The 22,358-nt window shown below is 39.4% G+C and overlaps 2 protein-coding genes across 2 annotated transcripts in view; one reads left to right on the top strand and one right to left on the bottom strand.

Annotated features, from left to right (window-relative positions):
• LOC121375022 (ergothioneine biosynthesis protein 1-like) overlaps nucleotides 1-22,358 on the top strand; it is a 63,960-nt gene that overhangs the window by 7,031 nt on the left and 34,571 nt on the right. The window lies entirely within an intron of this gene.
• On the bottom strand, nucleotides 17,369-18,889 carry LOC121374743 (52 kDa repressor of the inhibitor of the protein kinase-like). The gene has a single exon (XM_041501852.1). It carries the CDS (start codon nucleotides 18,887-18,889, stop codon nucleotides 17,369-17,371), a length of 1,521 nt encoding a protein of 506 aa, XP_041357786.1.

The raw sequence follows: 22,358 nt of genomic DNA, 5'->3' as shown, positions 1-22,358 counted from the left end.
TTTTATTGTTTAGATTATACATTTCCATACAACCACAATGTTTCTGGTCATCCTGGCATTTTTCATATTTTTAAAAATGCACATGCGTCTGAGGATCTGTCCCTTTAACCTGTGAGAATATAAATATTTGTATATAGATAGAACAGAGAGACAAGGAAGAACAGAGAGACAAGGAGAAACAAGGAGAATTGAACGGTTTTATCAGTCAAAACGTTTGATTTCAGCAATGAAATTATTAATTGCTTTGCAGATGAGACTGTTTTCTTGTAGTGTTAAGTTGGGATCGCCATATATTGGTGTGTTGATATTTAACCTGTTACCTGGATAAGTAGGCCTGGCGTTCCATTATATAGAGGGCAAAATAACACGAAATGTCCTGAGTCTTTAACGTGATGACCACAGGTACAATGTGGATTTTCTCCAACGAAGCATGTAAATTTGTGGCTGTTTAGATAATTTATTCCTAATCAAATAAACATGTGCAGATGCACCACCAAAACCCCCAACAAAATTAGAAATGGACACATATTTCGGACCAACAAGAATGACAGAACAGGGACAAGCAAACATATGTTTTTTACAAAATAATTTCGGTCTCGGAGATTGAGAATCTGTCGAGACTGGGAAAAAAGGGCTTTTTCCCACCCCTGGTGTAAATATTGGTCATTACCCCTACTTAAAAAGAAACTGAAGGAAAAGAACAATATTTTACGACCCCTCAGCACATTTTCAACTACAGTATTTTGGTGTCTGTTACTTCAGTGCTTGGTCGAAACTGAGGGAAAATCTGTAGACAGTACATAGGCCAGTGGTGGGTGGGGGCTGTGTGTGGGGGTTGATTTGGGTGGGTGGGTGAGGCACAGCCCCCCCCCCCCAACTATAGAATGAAAATGCATGTTGTTTTTTTAGTCCTACTCTATATAAATAAAGATTAAAAACTGGCTTGCGCCCACTAGTGATTGTGCCTGTCTCCTTCCCCCCCCCCCCCCCCCCCCTCCAGCCAATACTTCAGATATCAATACTATAGATCTGCCACATAGGCTACTCCTACTGAAATAAATGTAATGTTATGTTATAGGGATTAACGTGCACATTCAGAGCAAGCTGTTTTAGCACATACCAAGGTTGGGGTGGGTGGGAGAATGGATCGCCTGCACTGGCAGGTGCAAGAGAGTACCAGCAGCCTGACCAGGGTCGGTAACAGGCAGAGGGTTCATTTGGGTGCTGTGGAATTTGGAATGTCTCGTAGGATTAATGCCAAAGGGAAAAAGGTGCGCAAATTTGAATGAAGGAAATTTGGAACCTTTTTGATCGGTCCACCGAATGGAAAAGGGGGAGCTATATATGTTTTGGAACTTAATTTGACGAGATAATCTCATACTGAGATAAATCAGAAAGAGATGTTTCGTATGCTCTTTCCTACAGACAGGACATTACATGTCATGGCCTTTTGATGTACCATTTATGGGCCACTGGGATGTCGATAAAAAACCCTTCAAATCGTCGAGGGTAATTGATTCTATGACTCCTGTACATAAACCCCTGCACATGCTGTAACCTCACCGTGGTGCAGGGGTGTAACATTCTCTTTGAGAATGGCCAATACAGCACAGATCCCTTGTTTTCTTTCAAGATACAATTGAAATTTTGAGTAAAAGTCAGTATCTATCTGTGATATTTGTATTTTTGCACAGTTCTTTACACTTTTTTTATTTAAATTTTAAAATTTTATATTGATGTTGATCATCACTTTATTTGTTTGCATTACCATAGTTTGACACCCAATAGCCGATGTATTTTTCGTGCTAGGGTGTCGTTAAACATTAATTCATTCATTCATTCATTCCTGTACATAACATCTCGGGTAAGTGCTCACCTAAAACCCTACCTTCACAAAATCACAATAAAATATACTTTTATAAATAAACTGGTTAAACCATTATCCCTGTAGCCGTTGATCTCTCTTCACTGGTCTTCATTGCTGAATTGGTCATTGATCAAAATCTCTTTTGTTATTTGACCGATTAACTGGTTGGAAAGTATTATCTATAACCAGGCATTCAGTGGATGTCAGCACAGATTCTACTACACAAACTTCTTTTGAAGATATACCAAAGAATGAACTCTATTGATGAAGGATGATTAAATTTGCAGTATTGTAGAGTGAGAAAAATGCTTGCTCATGCTATATAGCTCATACTTATAGGGTCTCCTCCAGTACTTGAGTACTTTGGCAGTACTTGAGTACTTTGGCAGTACTTGAGTACTCTGGCATGGGCTGAGTTTAGTAAGTCATAAGACTGGAGTACCCTTGCTTAGCTTAGTAACTTGTTTAACGTGTCCATATACCACTAGAGTTTCGAACACGCCTATCCTGAGTCCAGCCTCCGATAGGATTGGGGGAGTACCCTTGCAAGTAAGAGCTAGCACTCTCATTTAATTATATTTTTTACGTCATTTTGCCATATGCTTGCTGCCAGTTACATTATAGGACTGTGAGACACGGAGGGAAAACAAAAGTTGAATGTGTGAAATGCAGTATTATAAATGGATGCCTTATAAATGGCATGATTTGGCATCCATGTTCAGCACTGGAATTAAGATGCATAATGCTATTTTACTTTATTCCTTAGTCTCATTATTATCTAGTGGCGGTTACTCGGTCCAGGTCGAGTTTGACCTTCTCGAGTATTTTGGAACCGTGGAGGCCCTGCATGCTTAGCTCATTAAATTGTGTGGGATTTTTTTTTAAAGTGTAATGTATTAACTGTAACATGCATATTCAATGGATGTCAGTACAGTAATTCATATTAATTTTGACTATTATGAATGAACTCTAATATTGTAGAGTGAGAAAAATGCTTGCTCATGCTTAGTTCACACTTAAGCTCATTAAATGGTGTGGGTTTTTGTTATAAGTTTAATGTTCAGAGTTGTTCAGTGAAATGTTTTTGGTACAAACATCCATGTAATGGAAAGATAAATTTTTCTGAAATGGGATATCATGACTTGGCACTTTTCTGTTAAGTGTTTGAGATTCACCATGACTTGGCACTTTTATGTTATAGAGTGACATATGCAAAGCAAATACATGACATAGCTAATTAGAAATGACTTGTTTTTTCAGTGGAGGTCTTCCTATAGAAAAATACCAAACACTTCTTGTATCTATTAATGATTACCCCCATTCCAATACAAATATTGTTATGTATTTGAATTATCTTGCTAATGTATTCTTTAAATCTAATGTTTTATAGGTGTCAGAAGCTGGAGGGGGTGGGGGTAGGGGCTGATTGTATTGAATCCTAGCAGAAAATCTAATATATAATCACACATGAATTTCAGTGTAAATTAGTGCATATACAGTGAACCGATCATAATTGTGTTTTTTTATCTTAATTTGTATCTTATCAATCATGCCTGCATTTGGTTGTCGGTGTTTGTACACGGCAGCGGGCCTCGTTACACAAAGTACGGATAGTCTTGTAATCTTCAAAGAACTGTTGTAATAACAATTAACGCTGTTTGTTTTTTCTCTTAAACGAGTGAATCATGTCAAATTTGTTATTTGCTATTTAAGTGTGAATTCAAAATGATTAATTACTAGTCATTTAGTTGTTAGAAACTGATACATCAGAGATCGAGCAATCTGGGGAAGGACCCGGCAACGGGGGGATAGCCAGATCGGTTAATAGTCACGCTTTCTTGTCATCCAAGCAATCTTGCCACCGAACACCACATCAAAAACACAACCTATGGACCAGGGAATAATTCAGAATTTAAAAGTCTTTTACAGAAAGAGGGTTATTCTCCGTTATATATCGGCTGTTGATGCGGAAACCGAGTTAAAACTAAATGTTTTAGATGCATTAAATCTCATGCAGCAAGCTTGGTGCAATGTGAGGTCAACTACGATAAAGAACTGTTTCCGCCATGCTGGGTTTGACGTTAAAAAACACAGAGTTGACACATGATGACGACGACGATGTTGACCCCTATGACGACATCCGCCTCTCTACACTGCTGCAACATGGACTGACACGCGACACCATGACTCACTACATCAATCTTGATAATGACATACCAATCTGCACGGAAATGACCGACGTCGACATAGTAGACGAAATTAAAAATGCCAAACGGGACAACGACGACGAGGATGAAGAAAGTACAAAAACGAGACACTGCAACAGCGAACAGGCCATGGAAGCGTGTGCTAACCTTAGGTGCTACCTGCAGAACCGTGAACATTTGGAAGAAATGCTGCTCAATCTGTGCAAGATTACAGACACAGTAATGAAAGACGATTTTTTAAGCAAGTGTGCCAAACAATCTTTAATTACAAATTTTTTATTTTGCACTGTTGTGAATGTTTTATATGTGAAAAAAAGTACATAACCTAGTGCTATTTGGCATACAGTGTTTTGATTTGTTATGTTATGTCCCGCTATGTTAGTGAGGGTTTTTTTAAATGATTTTTGTGATTTACAATAATTTTGCTATTTATATTGTGTATTTTTTATTTAGTAAACAAACGTACTTAGTGCAAATACAATAAAAGTACATAGAGATGTACGTCAGATTGATCGGACTTATCTCGTTTCTGTTAATATTTACTTAGTTTTATCATATACACAGAAAGAATGTGCTAACATCTGTGTTGGGGACAGAGATGGAGCAGCAAACGTGTCTTCCGATATCAACAAAATGATAATACTACAATGCAGTTTCACTTTGGGGTCTGCTGTATGAATTTTGAAAACTCGAACTCCCTGAAACTCTAACTATTTTGTCGTCCCCTTCAACTTCGAGTTAACGAAGTTCGACTATATATATATATATATATATATATATATATATATATAGAGAGAGAGAGAGAGAGAGTGTATATATATATATGTATATGTATATGTATATGTGTATATGTGTGTGTATATATGTATATATGTATATGTGTATGTGTATATATATATATATATATATATATATATATATGATATATATATATATATATGTGTATATATATATATATATATATATATATATATATATATATATGGGATGGATGGAGAGAGATGGATGGATGGATGGAGAGAGATGGATGGATGGATGGAGAGAGATGGATGGATGGATGGAGAGAGATGGATGGATGGATGGAGAGAGATGAGAGAGGAGAGAGATTAGAGAGAGATTAGAGAGGAGAGAGATTAGAGAGGAGAGATTGGAGAGAGATTAGAGAGGAGAGAGATTGGAGAGGAGAGAGATTAGAGAAGAGAGATGTATATATAGAGAGAGATTAGAGAAGAAATGCCTACTGTGGTTGCCATAACTGATAGTTACATGCAGTTAATTAAATACACTGAACATTGGCTGCATGAGGTTGATTTTCATGTTTATTTATCCAGTTAAGATTGAAGCATGCTGTCCTGGGCACAACTATCTGCTTAACAGGCTGTACGTCTGTCCCAAGTAATTTTTTTATGAGAGAAAAGTCTGTTGTGTAGTGGCCCAATTGAGTCATTAAAACCCACCTCAAATGAATATAAGTTAGTAGAGAAATGTGAACCTAATGCTTACCAGCTGTAGTCTGATGGCTTAACCTTAAAATTTGTTTTGTTTAATGGCACCATTAGAGCATATTGGTTATTAATCATCGGCTATTGGATGTTAAACATTTGGTAATTTTGACATAGTCCAGAGAAGAAATCCACTACATTTTTCCATTAGTAGCAAGGGATCTTTTAAATGCACCATCCCACAGACAGGATAGTACATACATTTCATATACAAGTCATGATCTGCCTAGAACATGCTATATCAAGTGTTGTGGTATGTGCTATCATGTTTGTGGGATGGTGCATTTAAAAGAACCCTTGCTACTAATGGAAAAATGCAACCGGTTTCTTCTCTAAGACTACATGTATATGTCAAAATTACCAAATGTTTGACATCCAATGGACAATGTTGTGCCCTAGTGGTGTCATTAAACATAAAACAAACTAAATACACAGGTGGCTGAGTTTGCCACATAACTGATCTATGGTAGCACTAGCAGTAACTATAGTCTATTTGCATCAAATGGGAACCATTGAATTGGCATACAACTATATAATACTAATGTTAAAACATTAGTAAGTCTTAAACCCATACCATCTCAGTAAAAAAAAAATTAACAATGTTTATGAAAATAATAAGTTAAATAAAAAAATTAATACAAGGGTTGAAGACAAAACAAGGTATGCAATTTCACCTGAATTGTTAGTGGTAATTATTAACGCATCACATTGAGAATTAAAGGTCCTATGTTAAAGTTGAAACTACAATATTTTGTTATTTTCACATTTATTTGTAATAAATAACTACAAATTAATTGATCCCATGCATAATCTTTCCATAATTAACTCCAGAATAATTTTTAAAAGACTTGTACTGGACAAGAGGAGCTTCCCAAATAAATTGTGGCTAAATGTAGCATGGTCAACATCTTTGTTTCTTTGTCAGCAGTCTGCAAAGAGTTATGGGAAATTACCTTTGTGTTGACTGCATATGTATGCAAAAAGCAGTGGCGTCACTAGTTAATGCATGTGATACATTGTCAAGATTCCCCCCTAAAAAAATTAAAACAATCGTAAATGAAATTATTTGGTTGTAATTTTTTTTATAGGCATATATCTGAAATTAAGGTATAAAGTTTGTTTCAAAGCAAAATTAATAAATATTTTTAGTAGGAACCGCCATTATCGCAACTTTGACATAGGACCTTTAAGACATAACTGTACGTGCAATTGCTTTACTTTGGCTGTTCCATCAGTTGCCATTATCCTTTTATCGAAAAAGGAGATTTGACCTAAGCAATTTGATGATAATTTGTGAAGACACTTTTTTATTTACACTGAAATTTTCTTCAAGAAATGTTATTCCAGTTGGTATGAGTTAAAAATGTCAAGTCATAGTACCTGCCAGTTAATCACTTCGCTTTTGTTGCAAACAAGACAACAATTAAAAACAAGTTTGTTTTGTTTAACAAAACCACTAGAGCACGTTTATTAGTTAATCATTGGCTATTGTACATTGTTAAAGATTTGGTAATTTTGACATACTTTTAGAGAGGAAACCTGCTTTCATTAGTAGCAAGGGATCTTATATGCACCATTCCACACAGGATAGCACATTCCACAACCTTTGACATACCAGTCATGGTGCACTGGCTGGAACAAGAAATAGACCAATGGGCTCACTGACTGGGGTTGATCCTAAACCGACTGTGCATATCAAGGGAGTGCTTTACCACTGGACTATGTCCCACCCCAGACTAATGGACTGTTGCCTGATGTTACCCTGCCTATTATTTTGTGGTTTATTAGTTTCTTTGTCCATTGAAGCTTGTCATATCTGCCTTATAAATAAGTCGTGGGTGTAGATGCACTTATACCTTGTAAACCAGTTGCCATGTTGTCACTAGCAGGATACTGTTGCATGTCGAATGATATACACTAAACAATAAATATATATATATAATTCATACAAAGTACTATTTCATTTCATTCATTTATACCTATTTTTGTGCTTATATCCAGTTAAGGTTCAAGAACGCTGTTCTGGACACACACATCAGCTGTTAATACATGTAGCACTAGTACATATGCACAAAAGATAATGAATGAGGACCACAATCTATACTAATAAAATATGGTTGTGAGATATCCATGTGATCTGGTTAAAAAAGAGTATTTCATATAGTTGATAGTTTGTTTTGTTTAATGACACCACTGGAGAATATTGATTTATTAATCATCGGCTATTGGATATCAGGCATTTGGTAATTGTTACATATAGTCTTAAGAGAGGGAACCCACTACATTTGTTCCATTAGTAGCAAGGGATCTTTTATATGCACCATCCCACAGCACATACCATGACCTTTGATATACCAGTCATGGTGCACTAGCTGGAACGAGAAATAGCCCAATGGGCCCACCGATGGGGATCGATCCCAAACAGACCATGCATCAAGCGAACACTTTACCACTGGGCTACGTCTCACTCCTGGCACGTAACAGAGCCTTTGTTATATTTCGGTCATGGAGCATTGGTTGGGATTTGTGAAAACCCCCATTTGGTCCAGCAAAGGGGACCATGAAGTCCTGTAAGTCGTTACAATTCAGGTGAGGGCTCCACCAGTGAGCTAGATGCACCCCACCCCTTGTTTTAATGTGTGTACATGTTCCTCCAGTAAACCTATTAAACTTACAAGTACAGCCAATTTCTTATATACTCTTCAAAAAAAGAAACGCAAAAGGGTACAAATGGGTTATAACTCCGAATTTTATGTTTCCTACCGGTTCATGCTTTGTGAATATAAGGTCATTGCATGTCCCAAACACATTCCCACGGTTACATTCGATAAAACGCAGCTACTGTACAATAAAGTTCCAAAATGTGAATATTCGCAAAAACGCAGCCACGTGCAAACCATGTCACCAATGCACGTGCGTTGTCTGCACGTGCAACATGAACACCGACAGTATAAAAGTGCAGGGTGTTCGCTTGCCTGGCCTCTGTATCTGGCCGACAGTTGACAATCCAGGACATGCCACGTCTCAGTGAACCGCAGAGAAACAATGCCATCGGCCGACTAGACGCAGGCGAATCCAGAACGGCCGTTGCCAGGGCATTCCATGTGTCCCCAAGCACCATCTCCAGACTGTGGGACCGTTACCAGGCAACATGGATCAACACGTGACCTCCCTAGATCCGGTCGACCACGGGTCACTACCCCCGGGCAGGACCGCTACATCTGGGTACGCCACCTTCGGGAACGATTGACTACTGCCACCTCCACAGCCACAGCAATACCAGGTTTGCGCAGGATATCCGACCAGACCGTACGGAACCGCCTACGTGAGGTAGGAATTCGTGCCAGACGTCCAGTTCGAGGTGTCATCTTAACACCACAACACCGTCGACTCCGACTGCAGTGGTGCCAGATTCATCGACAATGGCCTCAACTGCGATGGAGACAGGTGTGGTTCAGTGACGAGTCCCGATTTCTGCTCCGACGTCATGATGGAAGATGTCGCGTGTATAGGCGTCGTGGTGAACGTTATGTGACAAACTGCGTGCAGGAAGTGGACAGATTCGGCGGGGGTAGTGTCATGGTGTGGGCAGCCATCTCACACACTGGCAGAACTGACCTGGTCCACGTGCAGGGCAACCTGAATGCACAGGGCTACATTGACCAGATCCTCCGGCCACACATCATTCCAGTTATGGCCAATGCCAACGCAGTGTTCCAACATGACAACGCCAGGCCTCACACAGCACGTCTCACAACGGCTTTCCTACAGAACAACAACATTAATGTCCTTCCTTGGCCATCGATATCACCGGATTTGAACCCAATTGAGCATCTATGGGACGAGTTGGACCGACGCCTCCGACAGCGACAACCACAGCCCCAGACCCTGCCCGAGCTGGCAGCAGCCTTGCAGGCCGAGTGGGCCACCATCCCCCGGGACGTCATCCGTACTCTGGTTGCTTCAATGGGCAGGCGGTGCCAGGCAGTTGTCAACACACGCGGAGGCCACACCCGGTATTGACTCCAGATGACCTTGACCTTGGTGGTGTGTCCTATCACTTACTCACAATGGACTAGAGTGAATTGTGAACAATCCTGCAACATTTGGTAATTATCGGACTCACCATTCAATAATTAAATCAATTCTCCAAATGTTACGACAATGTGGTTTTGCGTTTCTTCTTTTGAAGAGTATATATATTAATATTGATTTCACTAATCGGGATTTATCCAGCCTTTCAACACTACCAAACATAGCTACATGTATATAGGCTTCCTTCCCAAAAGCAAGTGGCACTGCAAATTCCCAATTTGATGTGTAAATATTTTGAAATATATAATTATGTTTGTTCTGATAAATTAATTTATTAATGGTGCATTGCATTATTTGGCTGCCCTGAAGAAATGTCCAATGATGATTAAATCTCGCCTCCCCCAAAAATGCAAGATATTTTTCCTGCTATAATGAACAACAAAAGACATCACAGATATTAAATTTGTTTTGTTTAATTATTTTACATTATTCAGTTTGAATCCCATTAGTTTTTGTGTTGATCAAAAGTATCAGTGTCTTATGAAAACATTTTAGGTGCATTTTTACCAATTTGATTTTATCATTAAATTTATATATTTACATATACATATATACTGAACAAAATAAGAAACTTCCGCTAACTTTGCTTGAACATAACTTGATGAAAACAAACCGGGGGAATAATTGTTATATATGCGTTTAAAGAGTGTTCCAAGATGCATCGTTTGGTGTAAAAATCATGGCCATAGGTTAACAGAAACTGGGAGATATTTTGACCAAGTGTGGTAGGGGTTAAAAATAAAAACCCACACTTAATAACGGGTATGACCACCTCTTGAATTGACCACTGCAGTGCATCGCAGGCGCATAGAATTGACTAAAGTGTTGATTTCTGCCTGTGGAATATTGTTCCATTCCTGAATGAGCGCTTGACGGAGTTCGTTGACGTTAGCGGGTGGGTTGGGACGACGCCTCAATCGTCTGTCCAGACTATCCCAGACATGCTCGATGGGGTTGAGATCAGGACTTTTAGCGGGCAGGTCATCAATGAAATCAATGTTATTTGTCCTAAGAAAATTTACAGTGTCTCTAGCTGTATGAGAGGTGGCATTATTATGCTGAAAAATCGAGATGTTGGCGTTGTTATGGAACAGAGGAATGGCGTGATGAGCGAGAATGTCATCGTGGTAACGTTGAGCATTTAAATTGCCATCAATGACGACTAGTGGTGAACGATAACCATGGGCAATGGCTGCCCAGACCATGACAGAACCCCCACCCCCGAAACGATCTCGTTCAAGAACACAACAGTCAGCATAGCGTTCATTTCTCCTACGGTAGACGCGCACCCTGCCATCATCCGAAAAAAAGAACGGTATTCCAGCGTCGCCGTATCCAATGAGTGTGTACACGTGCCCAATTAAGACAATTTAGACGATGACGTTGTGTTAAAACACATCCGACGTAAGGATGTCGTGCATGTGAACCGTTCTCCCGCAGACGATTATGAACAGTTTGCCCACTGATTCGGTTATTATGAAGCCCAGGTGTGTTAGCAGCAGTAGCAGTGGCAGTTTGGAATCGATTGCGCAAATGTGTGTTCATGATATAGCGGTCTTGACCACGCGTTGTAACACGCGGACGTCCACGACGTGGCAAGTCGTTGGTGCTTCCTGTCGTTGGAAATCTTACTTGAAGATTTCGTATCGCTCGACTAGAACTCCCAGCATGCCTTGCATCGTCTTCTGTCGACATGCCAGCATCAAGCATTCTAATCGCCTGTTCAAAATGCTACAATGTAAAAAACATTAATGTTTTTTTTACAAATTTTGAAGCGTTTTCGTTCACTTGACAACAATGTCAGTAAGACAAGTAAAACAAATTGACCAAATACTACACGGGACATGTTGAACCATGCATGCACGTGCAAATTGAATTTCACATTGTCGACGATTAACAGTGCAAAAATAATCGATAAAATTCATGAATCCTGATAATACAGCTCAAGGCTAATACTACCTATATAATTTCATTACACAATGAATTCTTTAACACAACAGATACTATATGTACAAATCGGAAGTTTCTTTTTTTGTTCAGTATACATATACATATACATATACATATATACATATACAAAAAAAAAAAAAAAAACCCTGGTAGACATGATATAAATGCACCTGTCACATGCACAAGAGCCGTCCTAACCCCATGATGGATTTCTGCCCACACCATGACACTGCCACCACCAAAACAGTTGACTTGTTGCACGCAGTTTGGAGCATAACGTTCCCCTTGACGTCTATAGGCACGTGCGAGTCCATCAGCATGTGTGACAGGAAAAAACGAGATTCATCTGAGAATGAAACAGTCCTCCACCTGGCACGTGTCCATCTCACCCTCTGCTGGCATCACTGCAGACCCTCCACTAAGTTACTTTGGGTCAAAACGTTACATCGCACTGGTCTTCTATGGAAAATTCCTGCCTCCCTGAGCTGATTGCGAACTGTCTGGTCAGAAATTCTGCGTAGTCTAGGGATTTGTGTCACTGTGGTTGTTGCTGTTTTGGTTCAGTTTTGAAGATGTATTGATCTTGACCTTGGCCTGTCATTAACACTTTGAGTGGTGTTGTATGTGCCCATAAAGCAGAGATGTTCTGTCCGGAGATGACAAAGTGCCTTGTCACAGCTTGTTGAGTTGCCCCTGCTTGCAATCTCCCAATGGCATCATTGCGTTGAGCTGACATCAATCTTGGAATTATTGCGTTACCTACAGTGTTGTTATGTGGTCTGTTTGAATCGCTGCTGATGTGGCCTTGTATGCCCCACCAACGGAGGGTTTGGCATGCAAAGTTACAGAACTTCATGATGCACGTTTCTCTGAGGGTTGCGCGTTCATGTTTCAGTACAAATGTTGACTATGGCTACATTTATGCTAATTAAACATGTTTTATAGTGTTTTTGCATCACCATTCGCTCTCTTACTTGATTGTCTTTACGGTATTTTTGATTCTTTAAAAATAACCCGATAGCATTATTTTTACCAATGTCAAGTTTCTTTTTTTGAAGAGTATATATATATATATATATATATATATATATATATATATATATATATATATATATATATATATATATATATATATATATATGAGACACACATACACAGTGAAACCTCTTAAAACCGGACCCTCTGTAACTCAGAATTTCCTCAAAACCAGATGTTTTTTATTGTCCCTTTTTAAATATATGTGCAGAAGAGAACCCCTATAAACTGGATACCTCTTAAAACTGGACTTTTTACTTGGTCCCGAGTGTGTCCAGTTTAGGAGTTCACTATATATAGATATATTTGTGTTTGTTTTGTTGTTCAGTATATTTGTGTAATTAAGTCTGTTCTTATGAATTACTTTAATAATCATGGAGAATTTCATTATCTAATATACTAGTCTCATCAGAAGACCTTAACAATAAACAAAAAATCCTGGGTATACATGTGTATTCCTGCAAATAGTATTTTCTACAAAACACCTGGAATTTCAGAGACGCTAATACACATGCATGTAGCATTAAGTTACTAATTAGTTTTAATGCCTGGCCCAGTAATTCAATACTGAATCTTCTTATATTTGCTTTTATTACGGACACCGACTTTGACTTTATTATCGCAGAGAAACCAGTTGATATCATTAATCGGATTCTATTGCTTCATTCCACAATCTCCAGGTATTTTTGGCCTTAAAGGTGGAAAGCACAATTAAGACTCGATCAATTCACTTACATTGTATAAAGTGTTCATTAGTAAAATGGCAGAATCACTGGAGTAAATAACACTGTACTTCTGATGATGACTTGCATGCGTGCGTCTACATTACATAGCTTTAGGATTTAAATGGTGGAAAATAAGATGGATAATTGCTATTGAAAGGAAATTTTAAAAAAAAGAAAAAGAAAAGTTTGTTTTGTTTAACAACACCACTAGAGCACATTGATTTTATTAATCATTGGATGTCCTAGAGAGAAAATCCACTATTTTTTTCCATTAGTATCAAGGGATCTTTTATATGCATCATCCCACAGACAGGATAACACATATCACGGCCTTTGATATACCAGTCGTGGTGCATTGGCTGGAATGATGAATAGTCCAATGGGCCCACCGACGTGGATCATGAAAGAAAATAATGCTGTATCATACAGTATGTAACAAAAAGTTGAAGTTTGTTTTGTTCAATGACACTACTAGAGTACATTGATTTATTAATCATCAGCTATCACATGTCAAACATTTGGTAATTTTTACATTTTTTAGTGGAAACCCACTACATTTTTCCATTAACAGCAAGGGCTACTCTTTTTGATAAGCAGCAAGTGATCTGTTATATACATCATCGCACACACAATAGTACATTTCATGACCTTTGTTGCACCAGTTGTGGAGAACTGACAAGAATGAGAAATTAAAGCTTGTTTTGTTTAACGACACCTCTAGAGCACATTGATTAATTAATTACCGGCTATTGGATGTCAAGCATTTGGTAATTCTGACACATAGTCATCAGAGGAAACTTGCTACATTTTTCCTGATGCTGCAAAGGATCTTTTATAGACACTTTCCCACAGACAGGAAAGCACATACCACAGCTTTTGACCAATTGTGGTGCACTGGTTGGAACGAGAAAAACCCAATCAGGTGAATGGATCTACCAAGATGGTTAGATCCTGCAAACACAGTTGCCTCGAGCGAGCACTTTGACCGACTGAGCTAAATCCTGCCCTGAGAATGAGAAATAGCCTAATGGGGCCCAGGTAATGACTGGGATCGATTCTCTACTAACTACACATCAGGTGAACACATAACTACCAGACTACGTCCCACCCCTGCCCTGAGAATGAGAAATAGCCTAATGGGGCCCAGGTAATGACTGGGATCGATTCTCTACTAACTACACATCAGGTGAACACATAACTACCAGGCTACGTCCCACCCCTGTCCTGAGGTCTATGCCCAGGACGGTGTGCTTAAAGGGACATACCCTAGATTTTAAACACTAAGACTATTAAAGCCATTTTTGATTATCGATTTCCGTACATTCGAAGTGTTTTTGATCATCCTGGTGTTTTTAATATCACAAAATGCATTTCTCATATTTTTAAAAATGCACATGCATCTGAGAGGTAACAATTACAGAGTACTGTTTTAGTCATTTTTCACTGAATTGTAACTTTGTCCAGCTGTGTTACAGGTTTGTAGATTAACTAAATATAGTGTTAATTTTCATGGGCTGAAACTAGGTCTGTCCCTTTAAGTGGAAATAAATGGAAAGAAAAGTTGGTTCAAAGTATTGTATTTATTTATTTATAATTATTGTCTACCATTTTGAAATCTGGTTTTTAATTATTTTCATTATGTATTTAAAACACAATAAATTACATGTTAATATAGTTTTCCTTGAAATAAAAATGTTTCATTTCTTAACCAGGGGTCAAAATTGGCTGAAGTTCCTGCTGGACATTGGTCCGTCAAGTTAAATATTCTACTGGACCCAGTCTCTAAACCTGCTGGACCAAACATGGTTGTATATTATTAAAAAGAAAATCCCAACATAATAATGCAGAAAGAAAGAAAAGGTCAACATATAAAACTCACTAAAACTGCAATGTAACTATTAGAAAAGTAATTTATTTTTAATAATAATATACTCTTCAAAAGAAGAAACGCAAAACCACATTGTCGTAACATTTGGAGAATTGATTTAATTATTGAATGGTGAGTCCGATAATTACCAAATGTTGCAGGATTGTTCACAATTCACTCTAGTCCATTGTGAGTAAGTGATAGGACACACCACCAAGGTCAAGGTCATCTGGAGTCAATACCGGGTGTGGCCTCCGCGTGTGTTGACAACTGCCTGGCACCGCCTGCCCATTGAAGCAACCAGAGTACGGATGACGTCCCGGGGGATGGTGGCCCACTCGGCCTGCAAGGCTGCTGCCAGCTCGGGCAGGGTCTGGGGCTGTGGTTGTCGCTGTCGGAGGCGTCGGTCCAACTCATCCCATAGATGCTCAATTGGGTTCAAATCCGGTGATATCGATGGCCAAGGAAGGACATTAATGTTGTTGTTCTGTAGGAAAGCCGTTGTGAGACGTGCTGTGTGAGGCCTGGCGTTGTCATGTTGGAACACTGCGTTGGCGTTGGCCATAACTGGAACGATGTGTGGCCGGAGGATCTGGTCAATGTAGCCCTGTGCATTCAGGTTGCCCTGCACGTGGACCAGGTCAGTTCTGCCAATGTGTGAGATGGCTGCCCACACCATGACACTACCCCCGCCGAATCTGTCCACTTCCTGCACGCAGTTTGCCGCATAACGTTCACCACGACGCCTATACACGCGACATCTTCCATCATGACGTCGGAGCAGAAATCGGGACTCGTCACTGAACCACACCTGTCTCCATCGCAGTTGAGGCCATTGTCGATGAATCTGGCACCACTGCAGTCGGAGTCGACAGTGTTGTGGTGTTAAGATGACACCTCGAACTGGACGTCTGGCACGAATTCCTACCTCACGTAGGCGGTTCCGTACGGTCTGGTCGGATATCCTGCGCAAACCTGGTATTGCTGCGGCTGTGGAGGTGGCAGTAGTCAATCGTTCCCGAAGGTGGCGTACCCGGATGTAGCGGTCCTGCCCGGGGGTAGTGACCCGTGGTCGACCGGATCTAGGGAGGTCACGTGTTGATCCATGTTGCTGGTAACGGTCCCACAGTCTGGAGATGGTGCTTGGGGACACATGGAATGCCCTGGCAACGGCCGTTCTGAATTCGCCTGCGTCTAGTCGGCCGATGGCATTGTTTCTCTGCGGTTCACTGAGACGTGGCATGTCCTGGATTGTCAACTGTCGGCCAGATACAGAGGCCAGGCAAGCGAACACCCTGCACTTTTATACTGTCGGTGTTCATGTTGCACGTGCAGACAACGCACGTGCAGTGGTGACATGGTTTGCACGTGGCTGCGTTTTTGCGAATATTCACATTTTGGAACTTTATTGTACAGTAGCTGTGTTTTATCGAATGTAACCGTGGGAATGTGTTTGGGACATGCAATGACCTTATATTCACAAAGCATGAACCGGTAGGAAACATAAAATCGGAGTTATAACCCATTTGTACCCTTTTGCGTTTCTTTTTTTGAAGAGTATAGTAGTGTTAAGTATATGAGTCATACTATAAAGTTCACCATTGTTTTAATATAATAACAGATGTTTCTGATATTTCTGTTGTAAATTCAAATGGAAGTGACATGTGATGTTGAACATGTTCAGCTATGTGGGGATGGATCAAAGATATCAACTTTAAAAGCAATTTCAGTATTAAACCAGACCGATTATGATAATTTTTCTCTGTAATGGAATAAATGTTACAAATATTTTGATGCAGATGTATATTTACTCAACTGATTATACATGCAAAATAATTACATATTCAGTGGAATGGCAGCTAAAAATATCTCACAGCTCACAGGGGCGTAGCGTGACCTGGTCATGGGGGGGTTCGGATATGAACCAAGTGGACCCTTGTTCACACACACACACACATACACACACACACACACACACACACACACACACACACACACACATACACACACACAACGTATACATATATATATATATTACAATTATATATTTTAAAAAACCCAAAGAACAATACAAACGAACAACAAACCACAGAAATTCCACTTACTAGATCGTAACTGGTTTATGGTTTAATTATCGATGAGAGTTCAAGACGCCTTGGATGACATTGTACAAACACGTTCACGACACGGTCAAGATCAATCTCCTTATCGTAATGAATGTGCAAGAGTGCCAATGCAGACAGGCGTTCTTGCCCCATCGTTGCCCTCGCATATGAATGTAAACGCCTTAATGAACTTGCACTTCGTTCGCACTCACAGGAGGTTGCTGGAATAGTACATGCGATCCTGAGAAGAGTTTTTATGTTAGGAAAATGGGTTCCATCACAATCCTTCAACGCAGCAGCTGGAGTAGAAGGTCTCCTCTCAGGTGACACATTTTCATATCGCATTTTCCAACGTTTCAATTCTAGGTCGGTCACCTCGGGTGATGGGAGATCCTCGTTGTACATACGTAGGATTTCGTCAATCGACATGTTGTTTTCACAAAGTATAGATGGTACTAGTCCTAGCAGTGAAATTGCAGTTTTAGCCAGTCCAGAAAACTTAGAGTTTAAATTTTCACACACATGATCCAAGAAAGGAATTGCCAAGTTCAGTTTGTAGTGTTCCAGTACAGTACTACTTGCAGCATTATTGGCACGGTATATCTGTCTCCCACTGACCCTTGGCTTATTGGGCTCAACACCCACTTTTGCTGCCATTCTCTCTGCCTGTTTGAAAATTACAGATTCGAAATTACTGTCAACGTCATGGCGCTCTTTCTTGTAGATATCTTTAATATCGTTCACGGCATTATATGCATGAATAATATCCAGAGAGGAGCTTTGGAGCTGAACAGTAAGTCCAGAAAGATGTGAGAGATATTGGTAGACTGTGAGGAAAACTATAATAAAGCCAAAACTTGTTATACCAGTGAGCAACTGCTGCGCATCACTGCGGGTCTGTGTTTTCCAATCCCAATACAATTCTGCAAAACCTTCATGTAGACCATTGTATTCTTCAAGATGCATCTTGTAGCCGATCACCTGTAGGGCATCAACAATAAAGAAATAGCACTGGTAAAAGTGTTGGTAGGCATTTTGGCGCTCCGCCCATCGGGTCCGACAGAGATCAATTAAAGTTTTTCTCCTTGTTTGGTTCTCGACTTTAATCGCTGTAATCAACTCAAGAAGTTCATTTCTCTTTGGGCTATTTCGGAAAAAAAGGCAACAGTTCTTAAGTTTGTCGATCATGTTACGCACTTCTGGTATGTTACAGGCGTGACTTATAACCAGATTTAAGCAATGGCCACTACAGTGCACATATGTTGCTAATGGAGCATGCTCTCGGATTTTAGCCTGGACGCCAACTCGACCAGATGACATGTTACTCGCCCCATCATATCCTTGACCACGCATATCTTTCAATGGTATACCAAGGTTTTCCAGTATGTGAATGATCTCATTGGCCAGATATTCACCCGTGGTGCGAATCACTTTTGAAAATTGTATGAACTCCTCCCTAATATTTTCATCTGAATCCACGAAGCGGACGCACAGAGCCAGCTGTTCAGTGTTATGAGATGTCACCTCATCCGCCATGATACTATAGAACTGTGCTGTCTTTATCTCTTGGACAAGGTCACCGAGAATTATGTGATTGCCTATAACATCGAGTAACTCATTTTGTGTTTGTGGTGACAAGTAAGTGACACATTTCATTTGTGGCTCCATTAAATGTTCATGTAAGGTTGAGCAATACCTAGCCAGTACCTTGATCAAGGAGAGAAAATTTCCCGGGTTTGTTTTTCTCATCCTCCAAGTGTTCGTTCTTCCCACGTAATGCTATACCTTGCTTGCCACAATACACAATTGCTTCTGCAATGCATCGAAGTATTTCTCGGTTTTTGTCAATGTTCTTTGACCTATTGTTTTCCATCAAAATTGGAATAGTGGCATTAGGATTTTCAATACTTTTGATGAACGTGTCTGCAATTTGCATTGCCTCTTGGTGGTACTCGTTGCTTTCGTGGCTTTTGCACTTTTCGGACTTCTTTTGCCAATTTATAAATGGCCGATTGACAAATTGCCCTTTCCCTTCTCGATTCATACAGAAAAGTGAACACATGATGCAAAAGGCACCATCGAGTTTTTGGCTATAAACTAACCATTGATATTCCTTCAACCAGCTGAGTTTAAAACTGCGGTTACAGCCACCAACATATATTATAGGAAATGTATATGTTTCGGACGGCTGGCTATGGTGTTTGATTAGTGTATATTTTTCTCCATCAGAGAGTCCTTCAATTGCTTTTTTAATATCTAGTACTGACATTGTTGCAGTAATGATATGTCCAATATCGTTAATTGTTGCAGTAGGTGTCTTGGTTTGGGATTCTTCTTTGTATCCTTCGCTAGCAGACCCTGATGGCGATTCTGATGGATTACTTTTTTTCGTCAGGAGTCGGGCGTTCTTCTCGTGGTGCCTGTTGGGTTTGCCCTTCTCTTGGTCGTGGTCGTTTATTGTTAAAGAATTTATCCAGGGATTGACATCTCTTGGATGCAATTTTCAGTTCCTGTTTTCTTTTCTCTGGCCTGCCCATCTCGAATGTTTGCTGCAAACAATTTAAAACCACACTAAGTTATACTTTCATTTATTCCATTGTATTGGATTGGAATAGAAAGTTGCATACGTAATTCAAAACGGAGTACAACGATCAAAGGTTCGAGTTGAACTACAGTATATATTATCAATAATGCGAGGCCTAACTAGGCAACAACACTAGCTCTACTGTTTTATTTAAAGTTACATTGTTAGCATGTTTCCTACAGTAAAATATGACCACAAAAATTATTTTAAAAAGCTCTTGTTTGTTCGCTAATAAAACCTATCGTGTAGGCCTACTCTAAAATGACAGTCGCCATGAGTACTGGACATTTTAAGCTTAAGGTAAGTTGTCAATGTCAAGTGTGTATGTGTGTGTGTGTGTGTGTGGACACGTATGCATGAGATAGAGGGAGATGGGGGAAAAGAGAGTGAGCAAGAGAGTACTAAACAGGTTTTCCCTAGATATCATTTTTACGAAACGAATGAAGTTCCCAAAGGTATCTAACCGAACGAAAGTGAGGTCAGATACTTTGGGAAGTTCATGAGTTTTCTAAAATTAATGATATCTAGTGAAATGAGTGCGGTATTTTATTTATTACCAACATGTTTATGAAGTAAAATGCACTGTGCTATCAGAGAAGCTGGCGTCGCTTACTAAAATTACATCAAATTATCGATACGAACCAATGAAAAAACGTATATCCGGTACGACACTGCCGATGTTTTATTTAATGACACACTAAACACATTTTATTTACGGTTATATGGCGTCGGACATATGGTCAAGGACCATAATTATGTTTACACATAGGCTACTCTTTCCGATTAGCAGCAAGGGCTCTTTTGTATGCACATCCCACAGACAGGATAACACATACCATGACCTTCGTTAACTAGTTGTGGAGCACTGTCTTTGGATAACATGGTTAGGCGATATGCGACTTTAATTTTGGCTTGCGTGTCACATATTCAAAATAGAGTGCTACATGTATGTTCCTTATCCTTTGAACAAAACAATTTATTAGGCCGGAAAACAACTGAAATAAGTATACTATATCTACTAGTCTAAGTGCATATTGATAGTTGGGGGAATATCTGTTGCAAGTAGGCCTACTTACGTTTGGAAATCACCTTCCTACACCACTGAGCAGATAAGATGTCTTTGGATAGTATGGTTGGGCGATAATGCGGCTTTAATTTTTGGCTTGCGCATCAAATATTGAAAACGAGTGTGTATGTTCCTTATCCTTTGAACAAAACAAAATTAGGCTGGAAAACAACTGAAATAAGTATACTGCCGCTACTAGTGCATATAGGTACATGTAGTTGGGCTGTGTCATTTGCAAGTACTTACGTTTGGAATTCGAAATCACCAGGCTTCTATGTCTTTGGATCATATTTTCGTCAACGTCTGACGTCATATCCTTGTTGATGACCATACATTTCGAAAGCTTAACATGAGCTCGGTGTACTACATTATTTTATAACAAAATAAAACTATGTAATAACAAGCGACGGGCACGCATGGACGCCTATATGAATATAGAGCCATATACAGCACTGTGTTAAACAAAATTTAATAATAATTAAAAAAAAAAAAAAAAAAAAATAGTAATATTTTACTTCTGAAAGCGGACCATTTGCTTCAGCGGGGGGGTTCGTCCGAACCCCCCGAACCCCCCCAGCCTACGCCCATGGCTCATGGTGATGTTGAAGTGCAAAAGCTGCTTGTGATAACAGTATTTGGACCACAGATAAAACTTCTTATTTTGACTACATACATATTAAGGATCAAAATTGAAAATTCAAAAATAGATTTTTTGAAATGTTTTTAATGCTAGATGTAATTTTCCAAATGGTTTTTTTCCCAAATTTGTTTAGTAATATTTTGCTATATACCTACATTCATCTGAAGAATAATTATTGCTGGCCCATATAAATAACTTGAACTGTTACAGGGCTTGGATGTGTGGTCGGTCTGGGATCGATCCCCGTCGGTGTGTCCATTGGGCTATTTCTCATCACAGCCAGTGCACCACGACTGGTATATCAAAGGCTGTGGTATGTGCTGTCCTGTCTGGGATGGTGCATATAAAACATCCCTTGCTACTAATGGAAAAATGTAGTGGGTTTCCTCTCTGACTGTTAATATTTAAAATGACCATATGTTTGACATCCATTAGCCGATGATTAATAAATCAATGTGCTCTAGTGATGTCAGTAAATAAAACAAACAGGGCTCGAACTTAACAACAACACCGACAGCATTTTGCTATAGTTGCAGTATGAATTCCTGCTGATGGCAGTTTAAAATTTTGCCGATGGATAAAAATTATTGCCGTCTGTTGCATTCTTGGTGTTTATATTTGATGCAAAAATTACGAATTTAGAATTGCCATAGTCAGTCTCAAAATTGCTGTCTGTGAGAATTTTGCCTTTACCAGAAACATTTCAAAATTGCTG

This window comes from Gigantopelta aegis, chromosome 6, assembly GCF_016097555.1.
Source record: "Gigantopelta aegis isolate Gae_Host chromosome 6, Gae_host_genome, whole genome shotgun sequence".
In the NCBI taxonomy this organism is placed as follows: Eukaryota; Metazoa; Mollusca; class Gastropoda; order Neomphalida; family Peltospiridae; genus Gigantopelta; species Gigantopelta aegis.
Note: the sequence above shows the minus strand (reverse complement) of the source record. Positions and strands in the feature narration are given on the sequence as shown.

Coding starts and splice junctions, on each gene's coding strand:
- LOC121374743 (XM_041501852.1), bottom strand. CDS start 18,889: ATGGCGGATGAGGTGACATCTCATAACACTGAACAGCTGGCTCTGTGC.